Source organism: Tupaia chinensis, unplaced genomic scaffold (assembly GCF_000334495.1).
Source record: "Tupaia chinensis unplaced genomic scaffold, TupChi_1.0 Scaffold145659_1, whole genome shotgun sequence".
In the NCBI taxonomy this organism is placed as follows: domain Eukaryota; kingdom Metazoa; phylum Chordata; class Mammalia; order Scandentia; family Tupaiidae; genus Tupaia; species Tupaia belangeri.
In genome coordinates, this window is record NW_006205516.1 from 1,351,205 (window position 1) to 1,364,240 (window position 13,036).

A 13,036-nucleotide genomic window follows, 5' to 3' on the forward strand; every position below is an offset into this window, starting at 1 on the left:
TTTGCGGACCGGTGCGCCCTTAAAGTGAAAATTTCTAAAAAAAAAAAAAAAAAAAGAAAGCATGATGGTTCCCTTCCCCGATTATTTTCTGTTTCAGCTTAGTTTCCATGCGTCAATGTTTTAAATTTTAACGAAATCTTGCTCTCTTACCTATACTCTTCGCTTGACTCCAATTACTCCAGAGTTTGTTATCTTCATAGCATAACTTATTTGTTTTGACTTTTATTCTGACAGTGTACAGAGTATCGGGAAAAGCACCAGGGACCGTGAAACAAATCGTATCCTTAGATGTAAAATAAAAATACACGGGAACATTACCAGTTTATTCTCCTTCTCTGCTATTGAATCATAATATATTTATCTGCCAACTTCTGTACATGATTAAGACTTCGACTGCAATTCATATTATCTGAACTTTGGTTCTTGAAAAAAATTGGCAGTAACCCACAGAACAAAGCAGTTTGTTTTGTTCAAAGCACTTCAAGTTTACGCTATGCTTGACCTGCCCTACCCTCAATGGTTCTAAGTTAAACAGCTAAAGATGAATTTACTGACCTTTGTATTTCTCTCAGATTCCAAATTCTGACATTTGGCCTCTTTCACCTTGAAAATAAGGAAAAAAAAATAAATGAGTCCCAAATTGTAAGAACACATTCTATATCATTTAGCTGCTGCTTTTTTTCCCTTTCTTCTTTTTTTTTCTTTTTTTTTTTTTTTTTTTCCTTCGGGAGAGAGACAGAAAGAGACAGGGAGAGAGGGAAAGTGAGAGAAATCACCCCCTCCCCCCAGAGGAGATGGCCATACCACAATCCTTTCTACTTTATTCTCCTCTTGGGATTTTGGGCACGCATGCACATGTGCCCAGCATGTTTTTCAAGCCGCTGGATCCAGGACTGGAAATGTGGTGTCAGCCAAGTGGGTTCTAGCACTTTAACCGCCACATTACCTACTGGCCCTCGTTTAGCTATTTCTAAAAGTCTTTCCTTTTATCCCATTAAAAGAAGACCAAGTATGGCTAATAAAGTTTAGCATTTTTAGTAAGTGGCACTGGGGTCAATTACATATCCATATTGAGAGAAAAGAATCTTGAGCCCTACCTCACACTATTCACAAAAGCAACTGCAAAAATTCTGCCCATCTCAATATGAAATGCAAAATAAACAAATAAATACATAAATGCAGCAAGCTTCTAGATGAAAACACAGAACATCTTCACGATCTTGAAGAAGGAAAAAATGTTTAAACAGGACAAGAAAAAAAAAAAAACTTTAGCCATAACAGGAAAATGTTTATGAAGTTGCCTATATTAAACATTTTAAACTTCTGTTCATCAAATGAAACTTTATGAGTGAAATAAATAGGCAATGTATAGAGTAGGAGAACATCTCTGAAATTCTGACAAAGGACTTGCATGTACAGTTGGTTCTGCAATTGCAGATTGATTCAACCAATTGTGGATACAGCCAGGCCATGCTAATTGTCATGATATGGAAGAAGTAGAGGTGACTCCCTAAAAGACAGGTGATGCAAAAATATGTCATGACTTTTCCAATAACCCAATATTTTCCTTTCCACTTACATCTGATGCTAGGCTTACTTGCAAGTAAACTAGAATTTTTTTTAGGTTTTTGTCATAAGGAACATGTGCTAGACAGGGACAGACAGAAAGGGACAGTGAGAGGGGAAGTAGAAATCACCCCCAGGGAGAATGACCACACTGCAATCCCTTCTCCTCCATTCTCCTCCTGGGATTTTTGGCATGCATGCACACGTGCCTGGTATAATTTTCAAGCTACTGGGTCCCAGGCTTGGTCCACACTCAACCATGTGAGAGTCCAGTGCCTTATCCACCAAGCCACCTACTGGCCCCACTAGAGATGATTTTAAAAATCAGAAGGGGACCAGTTGGTGGTATGGTGGTGGAGGTGTCTGGATCCCACACAGCTTACTGGGCATTTCGAGTCTTGGGCCTGGGTGCTTGAAAAACATGCCAGGCACATGTGTGTACATGCCCAACATCACAAAATAAGAATGAAGGGATTGCAGCATGGTCAACCACCCTGAGGAATGATCTCTTACTTTCCTTCTCTGTCTCTCTCCACTGAGCATGCATGCCCTCAGGAAAAATTAAAAGAGAGAGAGGGAGAGACCAGATTCCCATGTTGAGCATGTAAGATATATATATATATATATATATATAAAATGCCTGGGTTGAAGAGAAAAAAAAGTACAGTGCAAAATTCTCTTTCATGGGGATGGCAGGTGGTATGGTGGTTAGGGTGCTGGACTCCCACGGCCGACCATGGTTTGAGTCCTGGACCTGGCAGCTTGCTTTCTCATTATCCTTCTCTTTCTCTCTGTCTGTCTCATCAAATTGAATAATAATAATTAATTAAATTAAATAATTATTTAAAAGTAAACTGCTAAAAAATTCTCCTTCACACAATGCAAGTCACTCGCTATCTGATGTAAACAGAATAAACAGTTCCTTAAATGTAAACATTTCAAAAATAGAATAAAAAATCAACACATGGGGCCAGCCAGGTGGCATGGTAGTTAAAGTGCTGGATCCCACATAGCTGACAGTATGGTTCAAGTCCTAGACTTGGCGGCTTGATAAACATGCCAGGCACGTGTGTGTGTGCCTCAAATCCTGAGAAAATGGAGATAAAGGGATTGTGGCATGACCAACCCCCCCAGGGGATTATTTCTCTCTCTTTGTCTCTTTCTCTCTCTCTCTGGAGAGCACACATGCCCTCTAGCAATTTTTTTAAATCAACACATGAAAAATCTGTTGCTTAGCTTAGTCAACTTCTATCAAAGAGATAAACACTGGGACCAGCAGTTGGTATAATGGCTATATCGCTGGACTCACATGTAGTCAACTACGGTTCAAGTCCCAGACCCAGTCACTTAAAATCTCATCGGGCACATGTGCATGTATGCCCAAGATCCTGAGAGGAGAATAGAGGAGAAGGGATAGCGGTGTGGCCATCCCCCCTGGGGGTATGATTTCTTGCTTTCTATCTTTCTGTCTCTGTCTGTCTGGTGAGCGCATGCGCCCTATAGCAAAAACCTCTCAAAAAATTTAAAAAAAATAAAAAGAGATAGTTAAACACTGAATAAAGACCAAAACATAAACATTATTTTTGGTATTTGCCTGCATTCACCAAATGGTTCCTACTAGCATTTGTGAAGAGCTGACAGGCCAAGTAAATGATAAAGGGTCATCTTTTCTATATTTCATACAGGGCCAGAGGAAAATCCACTTGATGGAGTGGGTACTGTGTACCATTGCTGGCCATCTGAAATCGCGGGGCTGCTGGGGAAATCAGTAAGTGTCAACTGCTACTTGAGAGATCAAGTTGCAGACTGATGTCCCTACTCCCCCTGGGTCATCTCCCAAATACACAAATTCCAAAGTCAGCGAATCATTGTGTAGATTTAAGTTTCTAGGCTCTTGTGCATAGTTCACTAGTTACTCAGATACCTCTGGGAGAAGGAACACAAGGACACAGAGCACCAAGTACAGGGGCCAGAAGGGGTATCTTCAAAGGTCCATGGAAAAATACATATTGTGACAAAAACTACACAAGAATTTCCAAAGTTTTTACACCAAAATAAACTTGTACTTTGACTTCATTTTCTATGAATTTTGTTGAAGTATAGATCATTTGCAAGGATGGTAGGTACGTGGTCAAAGAGTCATTCCTTACTTCATGACTGTCATGAGCTAACTCTGACCACAGCCCCCGTGTGGTTGCACTAGTTCATGTTCCAGCTTGCTTCCCCTTCTTAGTTTTAACAACAGGCAAAACAATTATTCAAATACTTACAGAGAAAGAAAAAAATAATAAAATAAAATAAAAGGTCTAACCAGCAGAGCTCAAAATCAGTGAGAACACAAAAAGCTGACGACATTTTAGGGGAGGAGACAACTAGTGAACATCTGCTAGGAGACAGAACATTAAGGTCACATGTACAAATAGAATTAATTCCAAGTGGCATGGTGGTTAAGGTGCTGGATTCTCACATGGCAGACAATGGTTCAAGTCCCAGACCTGGTAGTTTGAAAATCATGCCAGGCATGTGTGCGTGCATGCCCAAAATCCCAGGAGGAGAATGGAGAACAGATTGTGGCGTGGTCATTCCCCTTGAGGGTTGATTTCTCACTTTCCCTCTCTCTGTTTCTCTCCAGAGAGTGTATGCGCCCTATGGCAAAAACCTAAAAAAACTGCTCCTAAATCCATTGTAAGTTGAAAATATCACCAACAGAAAGTGGGCATTTTGTAGAATGACAGAATGGGAAAACACAAAACACAGAATCTAAAAACTGCTGGCACCACAGAATACTGTGGAATATAGGCTGTTTACTCTCACGACCATGTAGGTTGTTGACAGGAGGCTGCTGCCCTCTGCCATTGCCCAGGATCATGACAGAGTATTGTATCACATTCACTACCCCAGGAAAAGATAAAAATTCAAAATCTGAAGTATATTTTGACTAAATACATATCATTTTTATATCACTACAAAGTTGAAAAATCTTAAGTCGAACCATCATAAACTGGGGACCTGCTTCATGGGTTGTTACAAATTACTTAATGAAAAACACAGAAGAGTATTTCTGTAGCACAAGACATGCTAAACAGATTATGCTAATTACTATTGGATCATCAGAAAACTCATGATTTTTTTTAATGTTTTTCTATGCAAAAATGTGTCATCGCTTTTCCAACAACCCAATATTAAGGAGGAAATACTGAAGAGGTCTCCAATGTTTAAGAAGACAAGCTTGGGAGTTAGAATTTTACCTAAATCTTGACTCTACCACTTAGTAGAAATGTGACTGTAGAAGTAACAGTTTTTTTCATTTTTAAGATGGGAACAAAGGAACAGGACTTAGATCCTTAGGGTTATTGTGAGGACTGAATGAGACGATTCAGATCCAGTGCTTATTAGAACACCTAGTACACAGTAATCACTCAATACATGTTAGTTGCTATTGGTAGCAGGAACGGCACAAAGTAGACCCCACCTGACTCCTCCCTACAGTAGTTTATGTTTTCAGTGCAGAGACAAGGAATATAGACTTGATGAGGTTAAATAGCAGGACATAACGGAGTAGCAAAATGAGCAATACAAGTAGCATGTAAGCCAGGATTTCAGGTAAAAGTGAACACAAAGGCTGAAAGTCATGAGTGTACTTCAGCTTTCTAAAAACTCACTTTGTTGCAAATCCAATGAACAGTCCTCTCCCCACATGGAGGCTCTTTGCTTTTTCCTTTTGGGATATTTCGTGGGGACAGTATGATTTCTGGTACCAACAATGATTGTCATATTTCAGCAGGCAGACTTATCTGCAAAGGCCCAGAAGAGCTCTGTTGTGCTGTGGCCCTGGTCACTCCCTCTGGAGTTACAGCCTGTCAACACTGGCTTATTTTAGTAAGCACTTGGAAAGTCCCATGATGTGCTACAGCAAGTGGACCGAGGAATGTGCCCACTTGCATGATGCTGGGTTCCTTTAAAAGTCAATATAATACACTGGCTTCTAATTTCTAAAATGCAAATGCACAAAGGGTCCAGGCAGGCAGCAAACACGTGAGTGGTGCAATCCCCATGGCTTTGAGATGCCACTTTCTGGAAATATCCTCCTAGGGTCCAATGATATTAAATCTAAGCAAAAAATCCAGATTTAAGGGCTGACCCATAGCACAATGGTTAAGGGAGCCAGACCCCATATGGCCGACTGCAGTTCAATCTCAGTCCTAGTGGAATGAACATGCCAGGCACATGTGTGTGAATGCACGCTCCAAATTTCAACAGGATGGAAAAATGGAGGAGAAGGAATTGTGGAATGGTCACACCCCATTGAGGGTGTTTTGTCCCTCTCTAACTCTGGCAAGGGAATCCACACTCTGGCAATAAAAAAAAAGTTCAAATTTAATAAAGAAATAAACGAGACTTCCAAACAAAAATGTATGAGATGAGGTCAGGTGATGGTATAGTGGTGATGCAACTACCTCCACATGGGAAAGGCCCTGGGTGTACTCCCATGGACCTCCCTCATTGAGCATCCTGGATGCACAAGTGTATATCCATGATCTTGGTTGGCTGAGATTGGAGGAGGATCACAGTGTGAGGACCCTGTTGGAGGTGTCTCTCTCTCTCTCTCTGCACCCATCTCTTTCATGAAACAAACAAACTTTAAAAAATGTGTGAGGCTTGGGGCCAGCAGGTGTCATGGTGGTAAAGGAGCCGGATTCCCACATGGCTGGCCACAGTTTGAGTTCCAGACCTGGCTGCTTGAAAATCACACCAGGCACATGTGCGTAAATGCCCAAAATCTTGAGGAGAGAATGGAGGGGATAGGATTGCCTCGTGACCATCTCCCCCAGGAGTGATTTCTCACTTTCCCTCTCTGTGTCTCTCTCTGGCACTTTATGGGAAAAAAACTATAAAAAAAATTATGAGGGCTTCTCTTGTGAACTCTACTCGAAATGATAACAATGAGACTGACACCTAAAGGCTACACCACATTTTGGTCAGCACTCGACAGGGATCTACCTAAACTCAGCATGTCTTGCATCAAATTTTGTATAGTGTAAGCATACATAATACAACAAATAATGACCATTCAAATTTTATTACTTTAGGGACCAGCAGTTAGCGTAATGGCTATGTCGCTGGACTCCCACGTAGTCGACCGCGGGTCAAGTCCTGGACCCGGTGGCTTAAAACTCATGCCGGGCACGTGTGCGTGCGTGCCCAAGATCCCAAGAGGAGAAAGTAGGAGAAGGGATTGCGGCGTGGCCATCCCCCTGGGGGGTGATTTCTCACTTCCTGTCTCTATGTCTCTCTGACTTTCTGGCAAACACATGCGCCCTATAGCAAAAACCTCTCAAAAAAAATTTATTACTTTAGTTAACACAAACTCTAAGAAAACTAAATGGCTTTAAAAGAGCCTCCGAGTGCCTGTAAGATCTCATCTCTGTTTACTGATTGGACATCTTTTCATACTATACCTTGGCAGCAACAACCTCCTTTCTGTTTTCTCACACCTGCCAAGCTAATGCTTGCCTCATAGTCTTTGTATTTGATGTCCCCTCTACCCCCAGATATCCACATGGTGACCGACTCCTGTTCATCACTCTGGTCTCATCTCAAATGTCATTACATCAGTTTACTTACCTACCTAATATGAGGGGACTTCAGAAAGGCTTTGGAAAAATGGAATTAAAAGGTGAGTTTATTTAGACGCAAAACTTTTGAAATCCATGCATAGCATAGTTTTTTCCTAATATGCATTATCCATGAACTTTCTTGAAGACCCCTCATATTCCCCTTAGGCTTTCTTAGTCATTCTACTACATAATCCATTTCATTCTCTTCCTAGTACTCATGCTCTGAAATTAGCATGCTCATTTACATCCTTATTTCCCCTTCCAAGAAGTTTTATACTAGAAAAGAATATTGGGTTCATTGGAAAAGTCATGATGTATTTTTGCATGGAAAAATATAGAAAAAATACGTCATGTCTCTTCCAACAACCCAATACCTGCTCATAAGGCTTCACGTTCACTGCCTTTTTCCAAGCACATGAAACAGTGCTGGCACATGGCAGACACAATAAAACTCTGTTGAGCAAATGAATGAATAGAATGACTTGAACACTGCAGTCAATATTGCCATAAATCCTCAAACCTTCGACATGTTTTATTTCAGACAAGAAGTTTCATTATCATCATCACCGGAAGGTGGCCAATGTAAGAACCACATTTCAATGATATTTCAAATGGAAGAAATTCAAGTGAAGGAAAAATGCCCAAGTTAAAACAATCTAAAAAACTTACGTGGTAAGTATCACTTGTCTCAGTTTGGCTGTTATTGACTTCTACTTCATATGCTAAGCATTTGCTCTTAAAATTCTGTGGATTCTCCCATTGCACGTACAAATCACCATTTTGGAAGGAGAGATTTTTAATATGTGGAGGATCAGGTTTCACTGAAAGAGTAACAGAAAAAAACAAATTAGCTTCCAAAGTTTATTTAAGTGTGTGTGTGTGTGTGTTTGTGTGTGTGTGTAGGGATAATGAAGGTTCACAAAGTTAAATCAAAATAGAGCTGATGCTTTTAGTGGTCTTAATCAGATTTATAGTTTTAGAATTTCTGATTAGTCACAATTAGAGGAAGAAGTTTACTTAAAACTACCTAGTAAAGTAGATTAAGGAAAGGGCTAGCAGGTGGCATGGTGGACTCCCACATGGCTGACTGCAGTTGGAGTCCCAGACCTGGTGGCTTGCTTTCTCGCTTTCTCTCTCTCTGTTTCTCTCTCTCTCACTCTGTCCCTCTCTGGTCAAAATTAAGAAAAAATAAAGTTAAATATAATAATTATTTTAAAAAGCGGATTAAGGAAGTTCTTTGGGGTATCTGACAGATGTCATGAACTTTGACCTGCACCTGGTTAGAAATGGCCAAGGTATAATTAGGACATCTAGCTGCAACACAGAGATTAAAGAAATGCAGTGCTTGTGTGCTATGTGCTTCCACCTGATTGGTAACAAAGAACCAGGAACAAGGACTGTCACTCACTCTTGGCAATCTAAGATCACAGTTAAAACATTAGCCTAGTTTAGATCATATGCTACATCATGGATGCATCTGGAGGACATTTTGTTAAGTGAAATAAGCTAATCACAAGAGGACAAATACTGAATGATTCCACTCATCTATGGATCTAAAGTACTCTAATTCATACAAATAGAAAGTAGAAAGGTGTTCCCAAGGGCTGGGAGGAGGGGGATTGATACTTAATGAGTAGAGAGTTTGAGTTTTGTGGGATCTATTCTAGAAACCTGTTGCACAACAATGCGAACACACTTAAAATTGCTAAAAAGTACACTTAAACAATGTTTGTGGTGGTGAATTTAATGTAAGATATTTGTAGCCATAATTAAAAATAAAATAAACAAAAAAAATAAAGCCTTAGCCTAGTCAGTTTTACAGGGGTCAGCTATACTTAAGTCTGAGCAACAGAAGATAAAGGACAATTAATAGAAAACAACTTGAAGATGTTATCTTCTAGCTGAGAAGGATCTTCTTTTCTGTCATTGTTAATATTCAGGAAGGAGAGCAGCAAAATGAGCCTTAAAACATCCATCTACAATAATCTGCCTAACCAGGGGGAGGAAAGAAAAGGGCTTTTTTCCAGCTTATCCCACGTAGCCCATGTCCCTGACCTCACTTCCTTAGTCTACAAACTAAGCTGCCTTTGGTCCCCTATTTGATTCATTTCCATGACTACCCGAAAGGGTGGTAAATGGTATTCTACTCACAGACTTGGGGGCCTTGGTCAATTGATGGCTATTTACCTATATATACTCTAGACACTAGCTAGCTAGAAACAGAGCCCTCTGTTGGTATAATACAACAAATAAACCATTAAGCTTATGGTATTCTGCTTTAGAGATTTACAAAATGCTTTTATACACCTTATATACTTTGGTCCTTACAATAATTCTTTGAGGTCAAGAGGGACGATGTACTCTGCTCTACAGTTAGGAAAATGCTTGAAGAAGGTCTATATCTTTTACATAGAGTAGAGCTAGGGCCTCAACCAGATTATTCTGTGTTCAAGTTGAGGGCCCTAATACACTGACACCTAGCTGGTATGCCCACATGTGGCTGCAGTGCTTTTTCTGATCAGTCAGTGTCTGTGCTACGTAATGTTAACCATTTTGAGTATCGCCTCTACTACACCACCTTCAGTGTAAGTTTTTCCTAACTAAGAGACACATTATTCTGGAACTATATTTGATCAACTGAATCTCATCCTCACAATCATCATTAAATGAAAAGAGAACAGATCTTAGAGTCAGATAGCCTGAGTTTCAATCTTTTTTTTTTTTTTTTAAGAAATCACCCCCAGGGGGGATGGCCACGCCGCAATCCCTTCTCTTCCATTCTCCTCTCGGGATCTTGGGCACGCACACACACGCACTTGGCATGAGTTTAAGCCACAGGGTCTGGGACTCGAACCACGGTCAACTACATGGGAGTTCAGCAACATACCATTAGCTAACTGCTTGTCCCACTGAGTTCCAGTCTTGATTCTACAACTAACTGCTCTAAGTCTCAGTGTACTTCTAATTACATGTGTTTAATAAATATTAGAAGTGCTAAGCTTGCTTCTTTTAAAAAAGATCTATATACACACTTATACACACACACGCACACGCACACAGCCTGTTGTTTTGGAACCATCTTAAAACCTAAATCATATTTTTTTTATTATTTATATTGTTCAAAAGATGTAACATACTCTTATTCACAGTCATAAAGGACTTCTGAAACTTACCACGGGAAGTTAAAGGCACTAAGTTGAAGGATGGTCTAATTTTTCCTGCATTATCCTTGACCATTATTTGGATACTGTGTTGCTCAGAACCAGAATCCTTCACTTTAGTCAGATCAAAAGAACAAGCAATATGTTGACCTTCTCTGTAGATTTTTTCACACTGAAGAATTTTTCCCAGGCTGCTGTGCCTATAAAATAAAATGAGACAACCTCCTGCATTACTTTTACATTATGTATTCATGAAACAAGGGCAGAATTTTTTTAATGACTGACGGAAATGACCATGAAAAGCAATAACATGCAAGGTAGCTTTTTAAAAAAACCTAATTTAACAATGTGGCTCATGTCATACTTCTAGGAAGAAAAGACTGGTCCTTCTTGGTGAATACTGGTATTATCCATAGTTAAAGTCCTATTTCCTCTCCTGTGTAAGAGAAGATATTCTGAGGTCAGGATTAGAAGTTTTGGGGTCAGCAGGTGACATGGTGGTTAAGGCACCAGACTCCCATGTGGCCGACCATGGTTTGAGTCCCAGACCTAATGGCTTGCTTTCTCACGTTCTCTTTCTCTCTTTCCTCTCTCTCTCTCTTTCTTTTTCTCTCTTTCTCTGGTGGCACACATGCACTATAACAAACTTAAAATAATAAATAAATAAATAAACAGGAAAAGAGTTTTACACTCCTTTTTCTTTTCTTTTTTTTTGGAGAGGTTTTTGCTATAGGGCGCGTGCGCTCACCAGAAAGACAGAGAGAGACAGAGACAGAAAGAGAGAAATCACCCTGCGGGTAGATGGCCACACTGCAATCCCTTCTCCTCCATTCTCCTCTCGGGATCTTGGGCACACACACACACGCACCTGGGATGAGTTTAAGTCACTGGGTCCAAGACTCGAACCGTGGTCGACTACATGGGAGTCTAACAACATAGCCATTACGCTAACTGCTGGTCCCAAAAGTTTTATGCTTCTTGAAAATGCCGATGTGTTGAATTCCATGATTCCCCTTTGATCCCTTATCTGCTCTTTGCTTGTTTTCTTAGCTTGTTCTTTCTCTTTTTCTGGGGGGGGGGGTCACACTGCACATTCTTTTCTGATTCCTTCACTTACTCATCCCCAGTTTGTCACACCCATCGCTCCATGATAATTTCTATGCTGGGGGTTCCATTCCTTACCTTTCACATAAGAGCTAGAACTGCTCCATTTGAGTGTCCAACTCCTCCTGCCTCAAATTCATTGTTCAAAACACGTCATACACCCTCCTTCCTGTCAAATTAACTTTTCTTCCAACTTTTCTTCATGGGGAAGAATACCATAAGCTTAATGGTTTATTTGTTGTAATATACCAACAGTCAAACCTCATTCTGTCTGGGCTTCTGGATTAGGCACTTGGAAAGTATACCCCTCCCCCATATTCTATTACCAAATTTTGTTCTTTCTTCCTTTGTAAAGCTTCATGGGTTCTCATCCACTACAATATTCTCATTGCTCACACCCTAGTTCATGCTCTAAAAAATTCAGGATTCATATCTTCTCCGGGTTGACCTCTCTGACCTTCATTACTAGTGCCTTCCTTTCACTGCCAAATCAATGTTCCAGAATACAATGGCTTTCTAAGTTTCTTACTCTACCATGTGGCTTTACATGCCTTACATAAGTAATATTGCTGGTACCTTATTTCCCATTTCACCTCTAGAAACGCCCCTTTCCAATGATCACCAGCACCTAGCATAGAGCAGACAGACAAAATGCGCTCATTACACGTTTTTGTCTGGGCTATCAAAGAGCTCTGTTTCTTAGTAACTAGCAGAGGACAGAGTCAAGTTTTACATCATTAGCCACAAAGGTTCTGGGAATTGTACATTGCAAATTGTACAAAGATTCTGCAGAAAAGATAGACCACTTTTAAAAAATGAACAGAGAATAAAGAGTGCCAAACACTTGACCTATTAACTCAGAATCATCTGTAGAATTTTAAAATGCAGGGACCAGCAGGTGGCATGATAGTTAAGGATACTGGACTCCCACATGGCTGACAGTGGTTCGAGTCCCAGACCTGGTGGCTCGCTTTCTCTCTCTTTCTTTCTCTCTCTCTTGCTCTCACTCTGTCCCTCTCTGGTCAAATCAAAATAAATAAATAAAGTTAAATAAAATAATTCTTTAATATAAAAAAAAGAATTTTAAAATGCAGATTCCTTGGGGCCAGCAGGTAGTGTGGAGGTTAAAGCCAGCTATGTGGTTCGAGTCCCAGACCTAGTGGCTTGAAAATCTCACTAGGCATGCCTGTATGCATGCTCAAAATCCCAAGGGGAGACTGGAGGAGAAGGGATTGTGGCATAGCCACCCTCCTTGGGGGGGGAGGGTGATTAATCACTTTCTCTCTCTGGTGTGCACACACACACCCTATAGACAAAAAAATTAAAAAGAAAGAAAGAAAGAAAGAAAGAAAATGCAGCTTCCTTAAACCTCCTACCACAGAATCTGATTTTAAAAGTTTTGCCAGGACGTTGGAATCAGCATTGTTACAACATTTCTCCAAGGAATTCTGCTGCAAATCAGGTTTTTAAGAAAGTGCATATCTAGGACCAGTGGTTGGCGTAATGGCTACGTCGCTGGACTCCCATGTAGTCGACCACGGTTAAAGTCGCAGACCTGGTGGCTTAAACTCACGCTGGGTGTGTGTG

General features: G+C 40.4%; 1 protein-coding gene across 1 annotated transcript in view; it reads right to left on the bottom strand.

Moving 5' to 3' along the window:
- IL13RA1 (interleukin 13 receptor subunit alpha 1) overlaps positions 1–13,036 on the bottom strand; it is a 76,647-nt gene that overhangs the window by 26,777 nt on the left and 36,834 nt on the right. Inside the window, exons 8-11 of the mRNA XM_006168286.2 lie at positions 10,358–10,545; positions 7,854–8,005; positions 556–603; positions 151–283 (exon numbers count right to left, since the gene is read on the bottom strand). Of these exons, the coding sequence (XP_006168348.1) occupies positions 151–283; positions 556–603; positions 7,854–8,005; positions 10,358–10,545 (521 nt within the window). The remainder of the gene's footprint in view (positions 1–150; positions 284–555; positions 604–7,853; positions 8,006–10,357; positions 10,546–13,036) is intronic.